General features: G+C 36.9%; 4 protein-coding genes across 11 annotated transcripts; 3 read left to right on the plus strand and 1 right to left on the minus strand.

Annotated features, from left to right (window-relative positions):
* Window positions 1–1,030: 1,030 nt before the first annotated feature.
* Window positions 1,031–6,217, minus strand: LOC145631193 (protein PHR1-LIKE 2-like). Of its 4 annotated transcripts, none has more exons than XM_081683285.1 (7): window positions 5,564–6,217; window positions 3,597–3,673; window positions 3,426–3,480; window positions 2,620–2,689; window positions 2,438–2,507; window positions 2,040–2,177; window positions 1,031–1,633 (listed from the first exon to the last, which is right to left on the minus strand). In XM_081683285.1, exons 1-7 carry the CDS (start codon window positions 5,814–5,816, stop codon window positions 1,625–1,627), a joined length of 672 nt encoding a protein of 223 aa, XP_081539411.1. In that variant the 5' UTR covers window positions 5,817–6,217; the 3' UTR covers window positions 1,031–1,624. The 4 variants fall into 4 exon arrangements, with proteins under 4 accessions (XP_081539411.1, XP_081539409.1, XP_081539408.1 ...); XM_081683283.1 differs by having other exon boundaries at window positions 1,031–1,487; window positions 2,045–2,177; window positions 2,620–2,698; window positions 5,564–6,216; XM_081683282.1 differs by having other exon boundaries at window positions 2,620–2,698; window positions 5,564–6,215.
* Window positions 6,218–7,264: 1,047 nt separating this feature from the next.
* Window positions 7,265–16,635, plus strand: LOC145631194 (pentatricopeptide repeat-containing protein At2g13600-like). 5 transcript variants are annotated; one of them, XM_081683288.1, is made up of 5 exons: window positions 7,265–7,711; window positions 8,242–10,025; window positions 10,108–10,165; window positions 10,340–10,595; window positions 16,343–16,634. In XM_081683288.1, the coding sequence occupies exon 2, from the start codon at window positions 8,373–8,375 to the stop codon at window positions 9,843–9,845; it is 1,473 nt and encodes a 490-aa protein (XP_081539414.1). In that variant the 5' UTR covers window positions 7,265–7,711; window positions 8,242–8,372; the 3' UTR covers window positions 9,846–10,025; window positions 10,108–10,165; window positions 10,340–10,595; window positions 16,343–16,634. The 5 variants fall into 5 exon arrangements, with proteins under 5 accessions (XP_081539414.1, XP_081539415.1, XP_081539413.1 ...); XM_081683289.1 differs by having other exon boundaries at window positions 10,145–10,165; XM_081683287.1 differs by having other exon boundaries at window positions 10,108–10,595; window positions 16,343–16,635.
* LOC145633232 (uncharacterized) lies at window positions 9,954–15,394 on the plus strand. Its single transcript, XM_081685501.1, has 5 exons — window positions 9,954–9,996; window positions 10,108–10,165; window positions 10,340–10,595; window positions 11,492–12,048; window positions 14,593–15,394. Exons 1-5 carry the CDS (start codon window positions 9,954–9,956, stop codon window positions 15,392–15,394), a joined length of 1,716 nt encoding a protein of 571 aa, XP_081541627.1.
* A 2,587-nt stretch (window positions 16,636–19,222) lies between the features above and the next one.
* Window positions 19,223–21,400, plus strand: LOC145631196 (uncharacterized). The gene is made up of 4 exons (XM_081683292.1): window positions 19,223–19,340; window positions 19,432–19,574; window positions 20,283–20,874; window positions 21,140–21,400. Exons 2-4 carry the CDS (start codon window positions 19,453–19,455, stop codon window positions 21,230–21,232), a joined length of 807 nt encoding a protein of 268 aa, XP_081539418.1. The 5' UTR covers window positions 19,223–19,340; window positions 19,432–19,452; the 3' UTR covers window positions 21,233–21,400.
* Window positions 21,401–21,621: the final 221 nt, after the last annotated feature.

The following is a 21,621-nucleotide window of genomic DNA, read 5'->3' on the forward strand; positions in this document are numbered from 1 at the left end:
TAAGGTACTCCAATATGAACATTGCCATACTTATTTCTCAATATTTAATCCAAGTTTGATTTTAAATCTAGTTAGTAAAATGTTGATTAACAGATTGCTTAATTACTAAAATCCCACTAAGTTGAATAGCTAATTTGTATTATATAATTTCAATTATTGGCTCCGCCCGATTTTATGATCACCTCTATGTTAATTGTCTCGCTTTCTCTCTCATTCAAAAGTGATGAACCCTGAATTCCTCCAAATTGATTGCTCTTAAATCTTTAATTTTGTTGCTTTTAATGCTGTAATTTGTTTTGAGGATTGCAAGTCCATCTTCCCCAATGGCAATGATGAACCCTAACCCTAATACAGTGGTATTAGAGTGGATTTGGTAGTAATGGGTCCTTGTAACGGAATAGTTGACCCAGAAGATATCATTGATAAGGTTGTGATGCTTTCCGTTCAAAAAAAAAAAAAAAAAAAAAAAAAAAAAAAAAAAAAGGTTGTGATGCTTTATGAGAAGAATATCAAGCTGGAGATGGTACCATCCAAAATCCGGATTTCGAATAATGATCGAAGGGTGAAAAGAGCTCAAGGAAGTGTGTTTTTCATAGATCTGACATTCATGGATGAATTGAAACCATAATATCATTTCAATTATGATTAATTGATTATTACATACCAAGTATATAATATGACAATGTCGATTCAAATTGATGCATAATTAGTATAATCAAGTTTTCCAACATTTTTCTCGTAATTCTATTGTATAAAACAAGGGACAAGGGGTGAAAAGAATGTTGAGCGATATCATTCATTTGAGACAATATCTTGAGACGTAAACAGAAAATTAAGTTCAAGAATAAAATTTTTAAAAAACAGAAAATTAAGTTCAAGAAAAAAAACTAAATAGCTCATTAAGATCAAGAGTAAAAACTAGAATGCTCGTTAATCATTTGCATATAATTCGAACAACTAAAGAGTAAATGATAGGAAAAAAAAATGACTCATTAGAAATAAGTAATAAACTAGTAATTAAGATATTAGCTAGAAGAAAAACCATAATGAGAAAAATTGACATTTAACTACTAATTCACATATAGACATCAGTTACATCAGTAGGAAATCAAAGTCCCTTGAACAATCACCCATCCAAGTTGCAAACTATAACAATTACAATCCATTAGAAATTAAGAATGTCATGAAATTTGAAGAGGATATACTACTACGCGGAATTACCAAATGGCAAGGCACAAAATTGGTACTAAGGGCGCATGACAGTCCACACAGGGCGTTGAGTTTGTATTTCCTCGAATATGAATAAAAGGAGATGCAGATGCATCTCATGTTAGAAACATTAGTAATTAAATTTACAAGCTACAGATTCTACGTTCTTCCGGGTAGAAGTATGACACATGCAGCAAGGTTGACAGAAGTATTACACAAATCAGCATCATTCAAGCACTTTGTCCACCACTGACGATTGTAATTCCAACTTCAGGTAGCTGAAATGCAAACTCCATCAATTTGTATAGATTAAGGTTTGTCATAAATTAAGCAAGCTAAGCTGTCCTTCCAAACAAGATCCAACGCTCACTGAACCAAGCCCATAATTGCCCTTGCGCTCCACAACAGCTAAAAATCATTCATTCTGAAACCTCAAAAACATTATACCGTGTCAACAGTCAAACAACTTTCAGCAAAACAGTCATCCCTCTGGGAATTTACAGTGTGTTTGGATAGAGTAAGATGAAGAAATGAGCAGAAGAGAAAGTGAGATATTTGCCTCTCCTTGTTTGGATGTGACTTGGGAGAGGCAAGGGAGGGAATTGGAGGAGTCCATTTTCCTTCCCTTTAAACAAACCAAATCCTTACAAAATTGAACGAAAAATGAAGGCTCACACCTTCCCTCCCCTCATTTCCCTTTCTGACCCCCTCCCTCCCCCCCCCCCCCCCCCGGGTTCCCCTCCCCTCCCTTTCTTTCCACAATAGCTATCCAAACATAGAGTTAGTTGGGCACTTTATAAGGACTGTAAAGAGTAATTAGTTTCCGATGCCTGACCTTGAAGTGTCTGCGCGTGATTTTCTGCAATTGCAACCCCCATAAGTTGATCTGCAAGGATCTTACATGCTCTCTCAAGCATTGCCATATATCTTCGCTCTGCATCCTGGCGTATCTGTAAGTGCTTCTCAGCCTACAGTAAGTAAACAGCAAAACAAATTGATCAACTACCTTCAACTTCTCACAGAACTGATTATTGATAGACCACAAAAGATAATTAGTCATGCAAAGAAATCAACAACTCTATGGCTTTGTTCTTTTCACTTAAGTGAAGTTAAGTTTTAAAAAGGGCTACCCAAGAAGTTTAGCTAAGTTCCAATCAATTAAACATTTTTCGGGTGTAATGAGCAAAGCCCTAATGTTGCATGCACAAGAACTGAGGAATTTACATACCTCAACCTGCAAATGTAGTTTAGTCTGCACCTCCATTTGAGTTCTCAAGGCCTCCTTAACCTTATAACCCCTTTTCAAGCCCAATTCACCATGAATGTTTGCAATATTAGATGTATAAAGAGCATAAGATCTAAGAAAGCGATAATAAATATAAAAAAGAGTAAAGATTCTCAAATTCTTACTCATCCATGTCTGATGTTGGCAAACTTGAAGAAGAATTACTCGTGCGAGGGCTCTCCAAATGGTATGAAGCTGAAATTCCTTTGTTCATTATTGTGGATGATCAGTAAAGACAAATGAGAGAAGTGTTTTTCTAAACTAATTGCATCAAATTCTAGTGGATGACCAATGTTTTAATACTTTAGCTATGGATATTCACATTAAAAGAAGTTCTAGCTATTTTACATTTGTTTTTTGTTGGGAAAGATATGTAGGATTGGGACTTGGGAGTTAAAGGACACAGATATAGAACCCCATAGAATGTGAACCATCATACTTTGTAGGTCAATGAAACATAACTAATATAATACATAGAAGACCAATTTCCAGTCACTTTGCACAAAGTTACAAATTAAATAATTGAGTTTTGCTTTAAAAAGAATGTCCTGTGTGAAAATCCATAATAATGCATGGATTTATAATGAGACATAATCTATTACTGGGAATGGATTTACATTACTTTGGACATTGACGTGAAACAATTTATACAAAATGGCGTATGAGTTCATTACTTTCCCCTTATATTCATGACCTTGTCCCAAACGAGCAATCAATTTGATCAAGTTGCACTGGCAAGCTTGTTAAATGTTAATGAAAAAAAGATGAGACAATCAAGCAAGACATTTCCTTTGTATACAGGATACAAGAAAAGTAAGAAATTTGATTAGATACAAATCTGAGGAATTTGTTTTACGGCATGGAATGTTGTATTACTTGAATATGATGCCATCTTTAATTATATAAATACTTATTTTAGTGTAACACGCACCATCTTTTGGAGCCTCAATCATATCCTTCCCCGATTGCTTACCTAATCTGTATTTCTGCCATGTAAAAATAGAAAAAAAAAAAAATCAGATACTTACCAGAAGGTTGACAATGGTTGCATAATTTAACTCTCTGAACATGTGGAGAAAATAGTTAAAGAACAAACTTAAACCTGAAGATGACTTTTCAAATGGAAAAGAGTCAATCCTTTCACACCCATTGTCCGCATTATAGCCTTAGGTGTAGCTTCTGCACAGATAAATCACATTCAAACATGCATTAGAAGATCATATGTTGACATTATTTACAACTAGCAAATGTAGACAAAACCAATGAAGGTCTTGCTAAGAAAGCAAGGCTCCAATTTGGAAAACAAAATTGACAGGCTATAAGAAAAGCTATACATGATCAAGTAATAAATCTATAAAAAGCATTCAGAAAAAAAAACTAGACATTCAATAGGAAAGCTATAAGTTATTCAGTGTAGCAGCAGCAGCAGCATTGACAACGTAATAGCCCAACATATACTCGCCATATGCCAGGTTTGGGGAGGTCCACAGGTACACAGCTTTGCCTATAGCCATGAACCAGTAGACAGACTATTTCTATAATTAAAATTCACATAACAGTATAGCACTTCCAACAAAATTAATTATCACGCAGTTCTAAAAAAAATTCTTCGTATTAGATTGATAATATACCCCCCCCCCCCCAAACAAAAAAAACACACACACATGAGGATCACCTACAAGCCATTCAAGTGAATGAAGCTTCAAAGGCATCATCATCTGTAAGAGTTTATGGTTTATAGGTCTAACCGTCTAAGTAGATAGTATGATGGATAATAGTACAAGATTACATTTGGATATGCAACACATTACATTGGCATCCCTAAAGCTCTCCGTAGCATATCAAAAAAACAAATTCAATTTCCTATTGCAAACAACTCTCAAACGCATACCAAAGATGGCATCTCATAATCACACATGTCAAAGGAAAGTCCTAACAATGTACTTCAACTTCATTATCAGCAATTCAGCATCCCTTGCTACACAAAAACTCTATGAGGCAGCATTGCAGCAAAGAGCCACAGGTTTTTTAACAATACATCAAATGGCACGGATCCATTTGACCTTCTACGAAAGCAAAATTAATCAAAATCTCTACAACAATAACTTGAAGCACTTCTTTCACCGTATCACTTTCTCCTATACATTGGGACTACCATAAAACCTTACTAATACTCTGTAAGTCCATATCCCCTCTCACTTTCGTGTATCGCACAACAGCATATGATGCCATCTTTTATCAAAACAGAATTGCAGTTAGCCTCTATGTCACATTGCCACTTATGTAGAATGGCCAACAATTTCATTAATTAGGAAATACATTGTTTTACTGACCAATAAGAGGGAAGCCTAAATTGTGAAGAACATATAATTTCTCCTCAAGCATCTAGCAGGCACCCAAATTTAGAAAGAATACCCAACAAAAAATCCACTTTTCTTGATAATCTCATGCATAATTATAACAATAACCCCCTCACCTTAATTCCACCCACCCTAATCTCCAATTAATCCAATTCCACAAATGGCACTATCCAAGAACCATTTCTAGTATTAACCATGAGATCATCATATTCTATGATTCTAGGCGTTCCAACACCCAACTTACCATGTTCAGACACACTACAACAAAGTACATTAAAGTATAAACCATTTTGCACAATTAACACCAACAATGTGGATGTGAGCTAGCTTACTGGATAAAGTCTTCGGTACTTATAACATACACAATATCAAATCCCGTCTACATCTCTACTTTCGCGGCTAATGGCTATCTATACACCCAAAAAACCCAACATTACCACCACAATTACATTAACCCCATTAATTCCACAAAACAAAACCAACCCATTTACACAATAAATAGCATCAAACAAAAGTACAAAAAGAAACCACAATAATTACAAAACAAATAAAGGTCAAACAACTCAAAGTCATAAATGCACACCAAATCAACAATGTCATACTACTAGATACTACCCATAAAACAAAATCAGCAAAACCTTAAAAATCAAAAACCAAAAAAAAGTTAATTTATCAGATCCAAAAAGAAATTAAAAGATTAAAAACTAACTGTTGGGCCCGCCAAGCTGAGTGACAGCATCAACAAAGCGTTCATGGAGGTCAGCAGTCCACCGGAGACGCGGCTTTGGATCGGAAGTCAACACCAAACGTGGGTCCCCTGTTGCGGCGGCAGAAGTAGAGGTGGGACCCACTTGATGAATCTCATCAATGGGACCCGCCATTACACTTAAAGACTCATGGAGTTGCTGCTGCTGCTGATGCTGAGGATTATGGTGATGGGGTTGAATAAATCTTGGATACATTTTCAATCCCAAAAAAGAGAAATTGAAAATTGAAGAAATTGAAGAACACCCAGATGAAATTAATACCCTAAAATTGAAAAAGATTGGAAATTTAAGCAAAAAGGTTGAAACTTTGAAAGTAACAGGAAAGAAAAAGGGGAGAATCTGTAAGAAGTAGTAGTAGTACTGAGAAGAGAAGCTGAGAAAGTAAGTTGGGGTTTATTTTTGCTTCTAATTTTTTTGCTTTTTAGAGATTGAGTGAAAAGGTAAATTTGATGGGGAATTGGGGATGATTTCTTAAACAATTTTTTGGTGAAATGAGTTGTCTATTATCAAAGGACCACTATTTTTCTGTTCATGACCTGGAATTTTGGTTCTACTACAGTGTATGTGTGGTTTCTTTTGAATTTTTATTTGGGTTCTTGACTTTTTTTGTTGTGTGTTTGATTTGGTAGAACTGTAGAAGTCTTCTCTTGCTTTTCTCTCTCTTTTTTTAAAGGTCAAGTGGGATTAATGAGTTATTAGTTGCATGATTATGTTTCAATGTTTGTATGATTACATCTTTCAAGGTTATTAATTTAATTAACTGAAACGATAATTGTTAACCTATGGTAATATGGTACCGGGTGAGATTTAGAGGTCAGGGATATTATTAGAATTTGAGGATAGAAAGTAGTGATGATTTTGATTGTACTGTGTACAACGTATAACCACTTGTACATTGAAAATTGCCACTTACAAAGTTATTGAGTAGAATTTGATCTATTTTACCTAGAGATTTGAGGTCCTTAATAATAGTAGAAAATCTATTTTACCCTCAAAAAGTCTCTATCAAATCAAAAAACAATGTAATCATATAATTGGAATTAAAAACTCGGAATTAAGATTTCATAAATCAAACATTTCCTTACAACTCTCACAAACTAGATTCACATCATCACCCATTAAACCCAACTCACTTACTAAGGGCCTGTTCTTTCCAGCTTAATTTCAGTTCAACTTAAGTCAGTTCAGTTCACTTTTAGTTCCTAATTTCTTTCTCTCATAAACAGTGCAATTTAGTTCAGCTCCAATCAGTTCAGTTTAGTTTAGTAAATCAGAAACATGCCTTAAATGGCTAACCTATTAGAGGTGATCAAAGATTCAAAGTTAGCCCGGTCCGATTTTGGGCAGAAATTTTTGGCCCAAAATCGAGTTGGGCCGGTCCGGCCCGAATATTTTTTTGGGCGGGCTTCGGAATGCGTTTTTATGCATTTTTAGTTGATTTTTTTTTGCCCGGCCCGAAAAGTCCGCATGACCCGATCATTTTGGATGAGTTTAGGCACAAAAAACAAAAGCCTTTGTATCAAAATTATTTGGGGTCGGCTAATAAGAATCTTAATTAGGATTCACGTTGGAAAAAAAAAAAAAAAAAAAAAAAAAAGAAAAAAAAAAAGGAAAGATGACTATTTTTTTTTTTTTTTTTTTTTAATTTTACTACGTTTTTTTTAGGGTACGTATTTAAAAAAGCATAAATGGGAAAATGGCGGTTGAATTTCTTGTCTCAACCTTGCTTCGAAAAGATTGGAGGTAAATCAGGGAAGAAAGCAGCATTAAAGCTAGTGAAATCAGTATTAAGTGACAGAAAATCGGAGGTGAAATCTCCAAGCGTGGAAAAATTGGGGAAAATTAAGGACGATCAGGTGATGAGACGATCACCTAGGTTTTCGGGTTCAGAATCGGAGATAATCGTTGGAATTGAAGTGAAATTGGGGAAAAAGACGCCATTGAAACTGATAAAATCGGCGGAATGTAAGGAGAGTGAAGGAGAGTTGGGGACGGAATCTCCGAGCTTAGTATCGCCGGAGAATTTGAAGAAAATGGAGGAAGATAGGGTTTTGAGACGTTCGCCGACAGGATTGCCGAGCTTATATCTGGTATGCAATTTTCTCTGTATTTTGCAAACTTTGTAAAATTTCATTTCTCTGCTTGACCTTTATACTTTGTAAATTTAGTTGCACACCATGTGTTCGTCAAAATTCCTCAATCTACTTTTCTTATTTTAAATTTATTTTTTTGCTTTGATTTATTTGTTCTTGCTGTTCAATTCTGCAATGAAAGGTAAAGGTGCTAACTTTATCAGTCTCATCGTATAACATGCTGGGTATTTAATATAAACTTCTAATTAAATGTCATGCCTATTAAGTATTCGACGAAATTCCCTTATTCCTGGGTTGTTTTTGATGTCTTAGGAACTATAAACTATGATTAAATTTGTTGATTTTCATAATTTTCTGGGTTTTTGCTATTGAATCTTTATAATTTAAACACCTTATGACCATAAACAGAGCAAGAGAAACCTGATTGATTACTTTTTATTTGTATTTTAATTTAATTACTTGTAAGAGTGGCGATCTATTGATAATATTTCAAATTCTAATTGTTTGAGTCTTTGATGATGGGCAAGAATGGAGGATATGATATGATTAATACACAACATCCAACATCCGTCTTTTTGCTGTAACTACCATTGTTCCATTAGAGCACATCGGCTGTTCAATGAAATTTCCATTAGAAGTCGAAAGTTGTTGAAGAATAATGGTTTCATGGGGAAGTAGGTTCATATACCTATCAACTAAGAGAACTCTTTGGAAGTTTAGAAGGGTGATTTTGAGAAAGGTACATGTTGGAACTGATGTGAACAAGTATGATTTATGTACAACACTTAATTCTTGTACAAAGATTCGAAATTCCCAATTGGGTTTGCAAATTCATGCGAAGATAATTCAGTATGGTTATGGAGATAATTTAATATTGAGTAGTGCACTTGTTGATTTTTATGCAAAGTGTTTTGGGATTGAGGATGCTAGGAGCATGTTTAATGAAATGAAGCAGCATGATGAAGTGTCATGGACATCTATTATATCGGGGTATCTACAGTATGGATGTGGAGTTGAGGCCAACTTCTTGTTCAAGAAGATGCTAACAAGCGATATTCAACCTAATTGTTTCACTTATGTTAGTGTTATTGCTGCCTGTTCTGCTGAAAAAGAACCTCTTAAACAAGGCTTACTAGTTCATGCTCATGTTATAAAGCTTGGTTTTATGGTTGACAATTTCGTGGTTAGCTCCTTGATTGATTTTTACTCAAAATGTGGGTGTGTAGATGCTGCTGTTTTGATTTTCAATGAGGCAGCAACCAGGGATAGTATTGTCTACAACTCAATGATTGCTTGTCACTGCCATAACCTCTATGTTGAAAATGCAGTCAGACTGTTTTTACGTATGAGAAATCAGGGTATTAGCTCTACAGATTTCACCATGAGCAGCATTTTGCATGCATCTGGGAGGCTATCAGTTCTCCAGGTTGGGAGGCAGGTGCATGGATTGGTAATAAAATTAGGTTCTTTGACCAATCTGTTTGTTTTGAGCTCTCTGATTGACATGTACTCAAAAAGCGGTAGCATTGATGAAGCTCGTTATGTTTTCGATCAAACAATTGAAAAGAACTATGTTTTGTGGACAACTCTAATTTCAGGGTATGCTCAGAGTGGAAGAGCAATAGAGGCGCTAGAGCTGTTTGATCACATGTTGGGCAAAGGGTTCTTCCCTGATCATATTTGCTTTACTGCAGTTCTCAGTGCTTGTAATCATGCAGGTTTACTTGATAGAGCTGTAGAGAACTTCAAGAAGATGATAAAGGATTATGATCTGTCTCCTACAATGGATCAATATGCTTGTCTAATTGACTTGTATGCCAGACAAGGGCATATAAAAAAGGCAATGCAATTGATGGATGAGATGCCTTTTGATCCTAATTCTGTCATATTGAGTTCGCTATTGAGTTGCTGCAAAACATATGGTGCCGTGGAATTGGGAAGAGTGGTTGCTAATCAGCTCTTTGCTCTGCAGCCACAGGATTCTGCTGCATACCTAACAATGGCTCACATTTATGCTGAAGCTGGCTTATGGGATGAGGTTGCCAATATCAGAAAATTGATGAAGCCAAAAGGAGTGGAAAAGTGTGCAGCATGGAGTTGGGTTGAAGTAGATGAACATTTGAACAATTGAGTTATTCTTATTGGTACATCACATCATTAAGCATCTCTCAACAATTTTATCTGTTCGAGCACCTTAATTTGGGAAACAAGTTCCATCCGGGAAGAATGTGAACCAATGATGTGGATCAACTCACTTCTTGCAGGGGAAGTGCAACAAGAAAGTATGAATATGATACTTGTGAATACCTAGGTACTGCCCAACTCTCAATATTATTTTTTGTTTTCTATCACTACTATGGGTTTTTTTAATCATTATTTTGTTTGTCTTCTAGGATTTATGTTAATTATCGGCTTACCTGCTAAGTGTAGTTGGAACCTCAATCCTCTAAGGTAAATCAGCTTGTCTCGAGGAGCCAATTCACCATGGTGTTGTATTTCTGTTTTGCAACATCAATCTGTAAAGAAAAACCCAGAAGAATGGAGAAGTGTGCAAGAGTGAAAGGTAATAAAAGAACACATACTTCAAATTAGGCTAATACATATGTTTCATATTTGGAATGCTAGGGGGATAGCAAGAGATGGGTTCAAGGGTAACATCAAGCAACTCATCAGAGATCATGATCCGGACATTCTCATTCTCACTGAGACAAAAGTCACTAAAATTGGCTGCGAGGAAATTGTTGAAATTCTACCCTACAACTCGAATGAAGTGCTGGACCCGGTGGGGTTTTCTGGTGGGATCCTCATCATGTGGAACTCGGGTTTCCACGACCTCTTAGTAGTCAACAAGGAGCCTCGTGCAATCCATGCTGTTGTGCAGGTACAATCACAAAAAAAATTTTCTTCTTTCAGCTATTTATGCACCTACTTCTTATCATGCTAGATTAGAATTGTGGGATGCTTTAAGATTAACTTCACAAAATAATAGCTTGCCTTGGTTGGTATGTGGGGACTTAAATGAAATTTGCAATGACCATGAAAAATGGGGGGGGGGGGGGAATAAACATCCTTTACATCAAATGAGGGCTTTTAATGATGCTATTCATGATTGTAACTTGATTGATCTAGGCTTCTCTGGTCATAAATATACCTGGTTCAATAAACAAAAGAAAAAGCCAATTCTTGAAAGATTAGATTGATTCTTAGCCACAAATGACTGGATCCAAGCATTCCCAAACTTTGTAGTTAAGCACCTAACAAGGATGTCCTCTTACCATAAAATCCCCAACTCCTCTCCCTTGATCACAAGCCTTCCTTTCCTGGAGAAAAACCATTTAGGTTTGAGCCTTTGTGGCTGAATGAACCTGACTTCACCTCCTTCCTATCATCCAAATGGCCGTCATATACCTCCTCCTTACACCACAAGCTACAACAACTCACACCTGATCTCAGAGAATGGGCTCAGAACCTAGCCTTTAATCAGAAAAATACAAAAAATAGACTTCTTGCCAGGATCAATGGACAGAACAATCCCAATAATACCAGGCTCTTTGAACTAGAACAACACCTACAGCTGCAATTAAATGAAATCCTTGACCACGAAGAACTCTTCTGGCAGCTAGGGCTAGAACTGAGTGGTTGATTCAAGGTGACAAAAACACTACATTTTTTCATTCTACTATCATCAGAGGGAATAGGAATAGAATTTTGTCCCTAAAAAATAACGTTGGTGAATGGATTGAAGAACCTGGCCAAATTCACAATCACATTCTGCAGCATTTTAAAAATCTTTTCACTTCTGAGCCTTGCTCTCCCCTCCCACCTGGGCACTCCTTTAACTCCATTGACTGCTCTCATCCAGCTACACTTTCTGAAGTTAGAGAGGCCCTTTTTTCCATTGGTGGCCTCAAAGCACCTGGCATAGATGGTTACCATGCTATTTTTTTCCAATTTTCCTGGGACACATTAAAGGATGATTGCCTCCTCTCTGCAAACCAAGTGCTCTCCTGCAAAATGGTCCCGGAATGCATGAATAGGACTGTCATATGCCTAGTTCCAAAGATTCTGTCTCCCACCCAAATTACCAGCTTTAGACCAATTAGCCTTGTTAACAGCTCTTACAAGCTCATCTCAAAGATCCTAGTCAACAGGATAAGACCTCACTTGTACAACATTATTTCCCCAAACCAGAACAATTTTCTAAAAGGTAGAGGGACTGAGGTGAACTACATTCTAGCTACTGAAATACTCCATTCTATGAGAAAAAGGAAGGGTAGCAGAGGTTTATTTGCTTTAAAGCTAGATCTTGAAAAGGCCTATGATAGGCTTGAGTGGTCTTTCATTCACCACTGCCTCCTGTTTTTTAACTTCAACCCTTCAACTGTCTCTCTTATCATGTCCTGTATCTCCTCTGTATCCTCCAAATCAATCAATCAATCAATCAATCAATCAAAGCCTTAATCCCAAAAGTGGGGTCGGCTAACATGAACCAAATTTGATTATTCCGTGTAGTCATCAACATAAATCTTTCTCCTCCATCCCTTACGATCCAAAACTTCATCCTCACGTAAATCCATGCACTTCATATCCTTCCTCACTCCTTCCAACCAAGTCATCTTTGGTCTCCCTCTTCCTCGTTTAATCCCTCCATGGTCCCACTCTTCCACTCTTCGCACCGGTGCACCCTCGGGTCTCCGTCTTACATGTCCAAACCAACGCAGACGATTTTCCCTTAATTTATCTACAATGCCCGCCACACCTACTTTCTTGCGAATAACCTCATTTCTGATTCTATCTCTTAAAGTGTTTCCACACATCCACCTTAACATGCGCATTTCCGTAACCTCCATCTTTTTAATATGCTCTTTCTTAGAAGCCCAACATTCTGTACCATAGAGCAACACTGGTCTTATGGCAGTCCTGTAGAATTTTCCCTTCAACTTTAAGGGAATGCTGCGGTCGCATAGCACTCCCGTGGCCGCTCTCCATTTAAGCCACCCTGACTTAATCCTGTGGGTCACGTCTTGATCAATGTCACCATTCTTCTGGATGATCGACCCTAGGTACTTAAAACATTCACTCATGGTCAAATCCTTTCCATCCAAACTCACCACTTCATTGCTTGTCCCCCTCTGAGTGCCAAAACGACATACCAAATATTCAGTCTTACTCCGACTTAGCTTAAACCCTCTAGATTCCAACCTTTGCCTCCATTGCTCCAACTTGACATTAACCCCATCCTTAGTCTCATCCACCAAAACGATATCATCTGCGAACAGCATACACCATGGAACCTCATCTTGAATTGGTCTAGTTAATTCGTCTAGAACCGTTGCAAAAAGAAAAGGGCTTAATGCAGACCCTTGATGCAATCCGATTGTAATAGGGAAATCTTTTGTCAACCCTCCGCATGTCCTCACATTTGTTGACACATCCCGATACATATCCTTAACTAGGTCTACATACCTTCGTGGGATACCTTTCTTCAACATTGCCCACCAAAGTATCTCTCTTGGCACCTTGTCATATGCCTTCTCTAAATCAATAAAGACCATATGAAGATCTTTCTTCTTTACCCTATAAAACTCCATCATTTGTCTTATCAAATGGATTGCCTCCATAGTAGATCTCCCAGGCATAAAACCAAATTGGTTATCTGAAATGCTTGTGCATGCCCTCAACCTTTGTTCAATCACCCTTTCCCACAACTTCATAGTATGGCTCATAAGCTTAATTCCTCGATAGTTAGAACAATCTTGAGCGTCTCCTTTGTTTTTATAAACCGGGACCAAGGTGCTCTTCCTCCAATCTTGTGGGATCCTTGTAGCCGTCCATATCTTGTTGAAAATGTTTGTTAACCAATCAATACCAATCTTACCCAAACACCTCCACACCTCTATCGGTACCCCATCAGGGCCAACCGCCTTCTTAGGTTTCATCTTCCTCAGTGCAATCTCCACCTCTACTCTCCTAATCCTTCGCACATACTCCATGTTGATTTCTTCATCACTCATAGAGGTATCTCCTATCACAACTCCATTACTTCCATTAAATAATTCATCGAAGTACCCCTTCCACCTGTCCTTGATGCCCTCCTCTTGCACTAGGACCATTTGGTTCTTATCTTTGACACACTTCACCATGCCAATATCCTTCCTTGCCTCTTGTCTTCTCTTTGCCATCTTATAAATGATCCTTTCTCCCTCCTTGGAATCAAGCTTTTCATAAACCTCCTGATATGCCTTTTCTTTTGCTTGGCGAACAGCTGCCTTTGCCTTACTCTTAGCCTCCTTATACGCTGCAAAGGTTTCATCACTCCTACATTTTCCTAAGGCTTGATAGCATTCCCTTTTTTGCTTAATTACTGCTTTCACCTCTTCATTCCACCACGAAGTATCTCTCTGTACCGAAGTTCTTCCCCTTACTTCCCCTAAGACCTCTTTGGCCACTCTTAGGAAACAGTTCTTCATTCGTAACCAGGTCATGTCCGGATCCACCTCTCCATCCCAATCCGCTTCTTCAATTACCTTTTCTGTAAAAACCTTAGCTTTTGCATCCCTTAGGGTCCACCATCTTATCCTTGGTTTCCTCCAACATTCTAATAAATGGCAAGCTTTCCTCTCAGTTCTTCCCTGCTAGAGGCATAAGGCAGGGGGATCCTTTATCCCCTTATCTATTTATTCTTTGCCTGGAATTCCTTTCCAGGAAAATCCACACTGAATGTAGCCAAAACAAATGGAAGCCCTTTAGATTCAGAGGAGGGAGTGTTGCCATCTCCCACCTTCTATTTGCAGATGATGTCCTTTTATTTGGTGTAGCTGACAAAAAAACCTTACACTCCATCTCTGAAACCTTAAAAAGTTTTTGTTCTCTGTCAGCCAGGAAATAAATGAGGATAAAAGTAAGCTTTTTTTCTCTAGAAATACACCTATGAGCTTGAGAGATGATTTTGAGCAATGTCTGAATGTTAGCTCCTCAAATGATCTAGGGACTTATCTAGGCTACCCTTTGTCTGATAAAAGACCCTCAAGAAGACAACTTTCCTCAATCATTGACAAGTTGGGGAAAAAATTAGCAAACTGGAAGTCAAACCACTTATCTAGGGGGGGTAGACTTGTCCTTCTGAAATCCTCTATGCTTTCAGTTCCCAGGTACTTGTACTTGATGTCCTGCATCAAGCTTCCCCAATTCATTCTAGGTAAGCTGGATTCTATTTGTTCAAATTTCTTATGGGGTGGGGATACCATCAAGAGGAGAGTAACCTGGATTGCTTGGAAGAATATCTGTAAAGAAAAGGAGAATGGGGGTTTGGGGATCCTAAACAATAGTGAGATGAACCAACTAGGCCTAGCCAGATTATGCTGGATGGTGGATACTAGAGTAAACTGGCAGGGAAAGTTTGAGAAGTATGTCAAGTCCAAGAGTAGACCTACCCCATTTAATAAGGGATCTCATATATGGTCTGCTGTAGGGAAGGGTTGGGAGTTATTTAGCCATAGCCTTCACTGGGAGGTGGGAAATGGGAGAAGCATTAACTTCTGGGGGGATAGATGGTTACAAGCTGACACTGTCAGATCCCAACTCATAGGTCCCATCCCTGAGTCAGCCACAAATTCTTGCCTGAGTGATATCCTTTCCAGCAGTAGAGTTACTCTAGAACATAAGATGGGGTTCCAGTGACAACTTGTGGAGCAGAATCCAAAGTGTTAATTTGAATCCTAATGAGGACTAAAATTTCACTGCATGGTCAAAAAAAAGGGAGGTTTGACACCACCAGGGCTAGAGAGTGGCTAGTTAGTAGCAGAACACCTTTTGTTAATATGCATCTCCACCCTGATTGGGACTGGAATGCTATCTGGAACTCTAACACTTACCCAAAAATAAAAGTCTTCATGTGGCAACTAGTATGGGATAGACTCCCTACTTCCCAAAATCTTCATCTAAGAAACATCAAAAATACCAGCACCTGCCCCTTCTGCCCAAATCAAATTTCACTGAGAGCATTGACCATCTCTTCAGTTCTTGCCCCAGAGCATCTAAATTCTGGCAAAACCTTTCTCACCCATCCTCCACCCCCAAATCTGCAAATGAGAGCTCCCAGCAATGGATCCTAAGAAACCTCAAAAACAATCAACCTGCTCAAAATTCTGTTCCCTGGAGCATAACCTTCGGTTTTGCTCTTTGGTTCATTTGGAAAAGAAGGAACTCTTGGATTTTTTCAAAAACAAACACCAACATCACAACCTCTACTTCCCAGTGCCTTTGGGCTGCTAGTGAGTGGTTTTTCTCCACATCTCCACACACTAGAAATCTAGAATAGAGCCTAAATCCTATGCCTTGGAGGCCCCTCCTCAATCCTTCCTCAAAATCAATATAGATGCTTCTTTCCTTCCACACTCCAAAAGCTCTGGCTGTAAATCACCTGGGAATATGGATAGAGGGATTTCAATGGAAAGGGTTCTGTACAGATGCCAAGGATGCTGAATTAATGGCAATCAAACTTGCTCTAGACTGGATAGAAGAGAGAAGATGGAACAAATGCATTATTGAGAGTGACTGCAAATACATCATTGAGGATATTGGCCAAAATGTTCACACTACTCTAACACCAAAAACAATTGATTGCAGGCTGCAGCTCCAAAGACTACCTGAGGCCAAGCTCTTCTATGGTGAAAGAGGGAAGAACATGGTGGCTGACATCCTGGCTAGAGATGCAAGGGAGAAACTAAATGTTTTGAATCTTCGATGTAATATTGCTGTACCCCCAGACATATGTACTAACTATCTAGCTAAAGACATTGCTACTATTTCTAGGGATTGTATTCCACAGGATGCTATTTTGTGCCAAATCCAGAGGGGTAGGCAAACTTTTGTAAACAATTTAATTACTAATTAAGCCACCTTTTCCCTCCAAAAAAAAAAAAAAAAAAAAAAAAAAATACCGCGCATGTTTGGGTTGAGTATGACATCAACTGGCACTAGTATCAACTCATCTTGTTTTGCATCCAAGTGGTGATTCTAATCATTGGATTTGTTTTATGGTATAGGTTTTAGGTTTTAATCTTTTTGGTTAACTAAATTTCATTATGGTTTTTGATTGAAGTATTACATCCCCCTCTAGAATCCCAACTCATTGTTGAAAAATCTGAAGAGAAAAATCGAGTTAAAGTAGAGCAAGTTTGCTTGTGCCCTGCACAATCAGTTTTCAATCAATGGTGCTTAATGATATGTCACTTTATAAGATCTGAATATTTATTTTCAAAGTAAAACCTCTTCTATGTTCATTGGTGAAAATTATGTACTAAGGGCCTAAGGGAATCACTGCTAGGTTCATCCATGGAAGTTGAGTGATCAGGCTAAATGGCGTAGTCTATGGACAGCAGGTGAATATTGCTCTATGAATCCTTGTTGGTCTTAAGAGACGGAAGTGGCTAAGTTAGCCAAGCTGAGTTGAGTTCAGTGTATATATTCTATCAAGCCTTTTTGAGTTGGAAGAAGGAATGTGTTTGTGAACTTATTTGTCTAAGGCCTTGTTTGGTTGACATGGGAATTAAATTCCCATAGAAAATTGTATTTCATGGGAAGTTATTTCCCTCATGAAATTCCTAGGAATTTCCTAAATTTGTTTGGTTGGCAATGTGGGAATTTAGAAATCCTATGAATTTTGATTGACCTAGGGGGGACTAGGTAATTTACTTCCCTTGTTTTGTAGGAAGTTGAAATTCTCATGAATTTCCACTTCCCTCATTTTTGCTTTTTTGTGTCAACAAAACAACTCCTCAATTTCTCAAATCCCATGAATTTTCACTTCCCTCATTTTACATTGTCAACCAAACAACCCCGTGCTACAGCTCCTGGATCTGCTTCCAAGTGAGTACTGACTACTGAGTAATGCATATAGAATTTTGTCTTGCATTTTATCATTCTTGTGTACGATAATTTTATGCTACATTGAACAATGGAGTTGAATAATGAGTGACATGCTATTTTAAATGATGCTTCTTTGTCTAAGAGCGCACTCTCACATTTCAAAATCCGTTATCACATTGTCTTCTGAATCTCTCGTAATTAAGGATATGACATGATTTTACAAAAGACCCTTGATAATAGTAAAATCACTCATTTTTAGTAGTGATATCGAAATATGGTCATAAATCATTATGACTCCGTATTATATTTGAAAGGTGACAACTTATATAGTGCAAGTACAATTTAAGATAATACACAATAATTAACTTCAGATGGGAGAAGCAATTTATCTATTTTATTATGGGTGAAAAAAAATGTGCATTACCATATAGCCCAAATAAGTGAAATCATGCTGGTGTGGTCCTGTGTTGCCTGTGCTAGATATGTACAAATGTACAAGTATATAGGATTATATCTTTTTATATTCCTGAATATATGTTTGATTGGACAATCCAATTGCACTCTGGAAAATTTTAAATTTAGCATCCTACAGTGGTTGAAACAGTCAAGAGTGATAACAGAGAATAATAATTAATACAAATTGTTTATGCATTTTTTGTGCCTGTAAATTCAATCTTTGATAACTAGTTGGTTTCATTCGATCTTAAGCTTGTGGGTACAAAGAAATTCCTTTGGTTGCTCTATTTGTTGCTCAAGGTGGTGTCTTTGTAGAGATTAAGGATTTGTTACATACTTCGTATTAAACTTTGTATTTCATTTTGGCTGATAATTTTACACTAATTTTCTAATCTTAAGAAAAAAACAACTAATCTTGCTTCCAGTGCTTCCATTTCAAACTAAAAAGTCTTTGTATCCAAATCCTTTTCATGATTCAAAATTTACGAGAATATTTTCGTATATACTAACATTACTAAGTAATTTCATATAAATATATTGATGGAGACATAAGCTTTTTGCTATACAAAAACGGGCAATTTTTCTATGTACAACCAGTTATACCTTGTATATGATATTATTAATAATGCTACTAATATTATTATTTTACCAATTTGTTTATGCCTTGACAGTACATGGTTAAAAATTTAGGATTGGCTATATCTTAAAATGGTACAAAGGGTTGTAAAGAGTGAAGTTTCTTATCAAGAGGTGTTGCCCTGGATCAGATAATACTTGATCAACTGTACAATTACTTTTGCCATCAAAGTAAATTAGATCTTTTTAGGGAAAAAACAAGATTGTGGGGCAAGTGTATGTAAAAAGACTAGAAGTGAAGAGTGGTTGCCGTACAAGATTGCTCCATCACAAACATATTCATATTCACTCCCTAGTAGTCCCTACCTTCATTCTGCCAACATAAAATCACTTGCACAATTTCACACTCTTTCTCAACTCATTAAATAAAATCTTCATTTGTTGGTTCAACCACTTGACTTTTCAGCAGTAACAAATAACAATCCCTCCGCCCACAAATAATCTTCTTGTATTTCTTTCCGTATGTATGATTTAAGCATTCGTTAATTCCGATTATTTTGTCTTCCACTTTCTAATATTTGGATTTTTTTTTTATTGTGGGTTCTGTTCCTGCTTCTCCATCATGGGTTTTTATTTAATGAATTTTTTGTAGTACAAATAATTTAATCTATACACTTTCTTGTATCTATGTTAAGTACTATGGTGTAAGGATTATTTATGTTTGGTATGTCCCCTGTTTTCTCCTTTTCAGATTTTTATAAGCAACTAAACAACACTGTCTAAGCTATCTTTTTTGCAACTTTTGTTTTCATCAGGTGATTTTTAAAATTTTGGTAATGATGCAACATTATGAGCTCCAACAGATGAATAACATGGAGACAGCCGAAAGCTCGGCGGAGCGATTTCATGTTTGCACTGAGACTACCGCTGAATCATGCACCAAGCTCTTCTCCATAAGGTACGTTATATACTCCTTCCGTCCGAAATTAATTATCACGTTCATAGCGTACCTAAATCTGGACAAGTGTTAATTGTACTGTATAATTAATCCTATTGTATACTGAAGTTTTTGAAACTGTGAGTCTATTATATGTCCGAAAATAAGGTCTTTGCAAAATCTTGGTGTGAGACGGTTTATTATATATACTACTTCCGTTTCTTATTATTTGCAACGAAGTAATAACACTTTCGCTAGAGAAGTAGAGAGGGAGTGTATAATCAGTTAATCACTTCCAACTTGCATTATATTAGCTGTTTGAGGATCATATATTGATTTAACATGTTCTTTAATTCAATTGGAAATTTAGAAGGTATAAGGCAAGCTGGTATAAGGGCTTGATTTTGTTAATATACTCCGTACTACGTACTCGATTCATTCTATGAACTTGTAAACAAATTACATTAAACACTCCAATAAATTGAATGTACGTGGTAAGTTTTGTTTACTGTAACCAGTTAAGTTTTCTAATTTTCACTTGGCTAAATCAATAGCATGTACTGTCTCTGAATCTATGCACTTCTTCTTGTTCTGCAACATTTCTGTTTTACCATTTCATCAATGTTTAGGTATTAGTTTATCAACTTCTGTAAATTCTAGCTGCATTAATTTCTTATGAGCTGCAAGTATAAGTGTATCACACTATTCTGATGTAATTTTCCCCTGCAGACATTATGTTTATCTTTCGCGTCAAAAGAATATATTTCAGAACTGGCCATTCCAGGAGAAATACTTAAAATCGTGCCTTGAGTATGGTGTTACAAACGTGCTTCCACCTCTTGAAGCTCGAGGTGTACTTGAAAGGACAAGTATTTCAAATGATGAGGGAAATGTGGCGAATGTAGGAAATGATCATGACTTAATTGAAACAACATTATCTATGAAATCTGAACAAGTCCAGTACATAAACGAGGTCACTGCCATAAATCCTAGTGCAATATCAGCGCAAGAGGGGAATAAAACAAGGAAGTGGAGGCGTAAAATGAAGACTATGGCAGAGATTTTCGCTACTGCAACGCGTTGCACTTTAGAAGAGGTTGATGAAATGGATGACTTAAGTTGCACTTCTGTTACAGCCCTGGATATAGACAGAGAACATAGGAGAAAAAATCAGGTTGATTTCGAGTACTTCGATTCTAAATCAGAGCTCACTGATGATGGTGCAGATTGTAATAACAGACTGTCCAAACGTATGCCAGTGTTAAAGTCTTGGAGCAGATTACCAAGTTCATCATTTAGTACAACTAATCTAATTACCAAGGTACATCAATCTCGCTTTACTAGGGTCTTGCATTTGATTTTTTCTTAGTAGTGTTCGTATTATTGTTACAGTTTAGGAAGACTTAAGTAGTAGAGTTTGTATTATTGTTACAGTTTAGGAAGACTTAAGTGTGATAATACACCAATGAGTCAGGCTAGTTGCCTCTACTTGTGCGTCTTTCCTTTGGTTCTATTGGTGAATTTGTCTGGTGTTATTTTCCTAATTAACTTTAACTAATACGAAGTAATTACTTTTTTCTTGATAGAATAGGACAAAAGGATGTAACAGGAGGGCGCGAACTTATGATTCAAAATCATCATTCGAGTTGCAGGATGCATATATATATATGTCGAAGTGAAATACTTGATTTGAATCTCATATTGATTGTCATTTTGGGTACTGATTGTCATTGCTATTGGAGATCCGAAGATCTACGTGCAAAACATTGTGGATTTGTAGAGTTCTAGAAACAAAGGTGATGAAGTATGACTCACAATACATTTGATGGTCAAATATGTTATGCACTTATGCTGTATTTTGGTCTCATCTTCTTTGCTTAACTTATACATATAGACAAGTCATGCATACATAATATAGTCGTGCAATCGCGTATGTTAAATAATATGTACTACTTCGTACATCCCTTAACGCATCTCTAAACTTTTAAAATACCTCATACTACTACTCTTTTGGCAGAGAAAGAAGACATCAACGTAATAAAAAAGCAATACATGCATAAACCAAAGT

This window comes from Chenopodium album, chromosome 5, assembly GCF_948465745.1.
Source record: "Chenopodium album chromosome 5, dcCheAlbu1.1, whole genome shotgun sequence".
In the NCBI taxonomy this organism is placed as follows: Eukaryota; Viridiplantae; Streptophyta; class Magnoliopsida; order Caryophyllales; family Amaranthaceae; genus Chenopodium; species Chenopodium album.

What these genes read in the sequence shown, in the direction of transcription:
- LOC145631196 (XM_081683292.1), top strand. Translation starts at nt 19,453, where the DNA reads ATGATGCAACATTATGAGCTCCAACAGATGAATAACATGGAGACAGCC. An exon ending in ACCAAGCTCTTCTCCATAAG is followed by an intron (nt 19,575 to 20,282) that starts GTACGTTATATA and finishes TTTCCCCTGCAG; the next exon opens with ACATTATGTTTATCTTTCGC. An exon ending in CAACTAATCTAATTACCAAG is followed by an intron (nt 20,875 to 21,139) that starts GTACATCAATCT and finishes TTTTCTTGATAG; the next exon opens with AATAGGACAAAAGGATGTAA.
- LOC145631194 (XM_081683287.1), top strand. Translation starts at nt 8,373, where the DNA reads ATGGTTTCATGGGGAAGTAGGTTCATATACCTATCAACTAAGAGAACT.
- LOC145631193 (XM_081683282.1), bottom strand. Translation starts at nt 5,816, where the DNA reads ATGTATCCAAGATTTATTCAACCCCATCACCATAATCCTCAGCATCAG. An exon ending in TCAGCTTGGCGGGCCCAACA is followed by an intron (nt 3,674 to 5,563) that starts GTTAGTTTTTAA and finishes TTATCTGTGCAG; the next exon opens with AAGCTACACCTAAGGCTATA. An exon ending in GATTGAGGCTCCAAAAGATG is followed by an intron (nt 2,699 to 3,425) that starts GTGCGTGTTACA and finishes TAATGAACAAAG; the next exon opens with GAATTTCAGCTTCATACCAT.
- LOC145633232 (XM_081685501.1), top strand. Translation starts at nt 9,954, where the DNA reads ATGTGGATCAACTCACTTCTTGCAGGGGAAGTGCAACAAGAAA. An exon ending in AGGGGAAGTGCAACAAGAAA is followed by an intron (nt 9,997 to 10,107) that starts GTATGAATATGA and finishes TTTGTCTTCTAG; the next exon opens with GATTTATGTTAATTATCGGC. An exon ending in TGGAACCTCAATCCTCTAAG is followed by an intron (nt 10,166 to 10,339) that starts GTAAATCAGCTT and finishes TTGGAATGCTAG; the next exon opens with GGGGATAGCAAGAGATGGGT.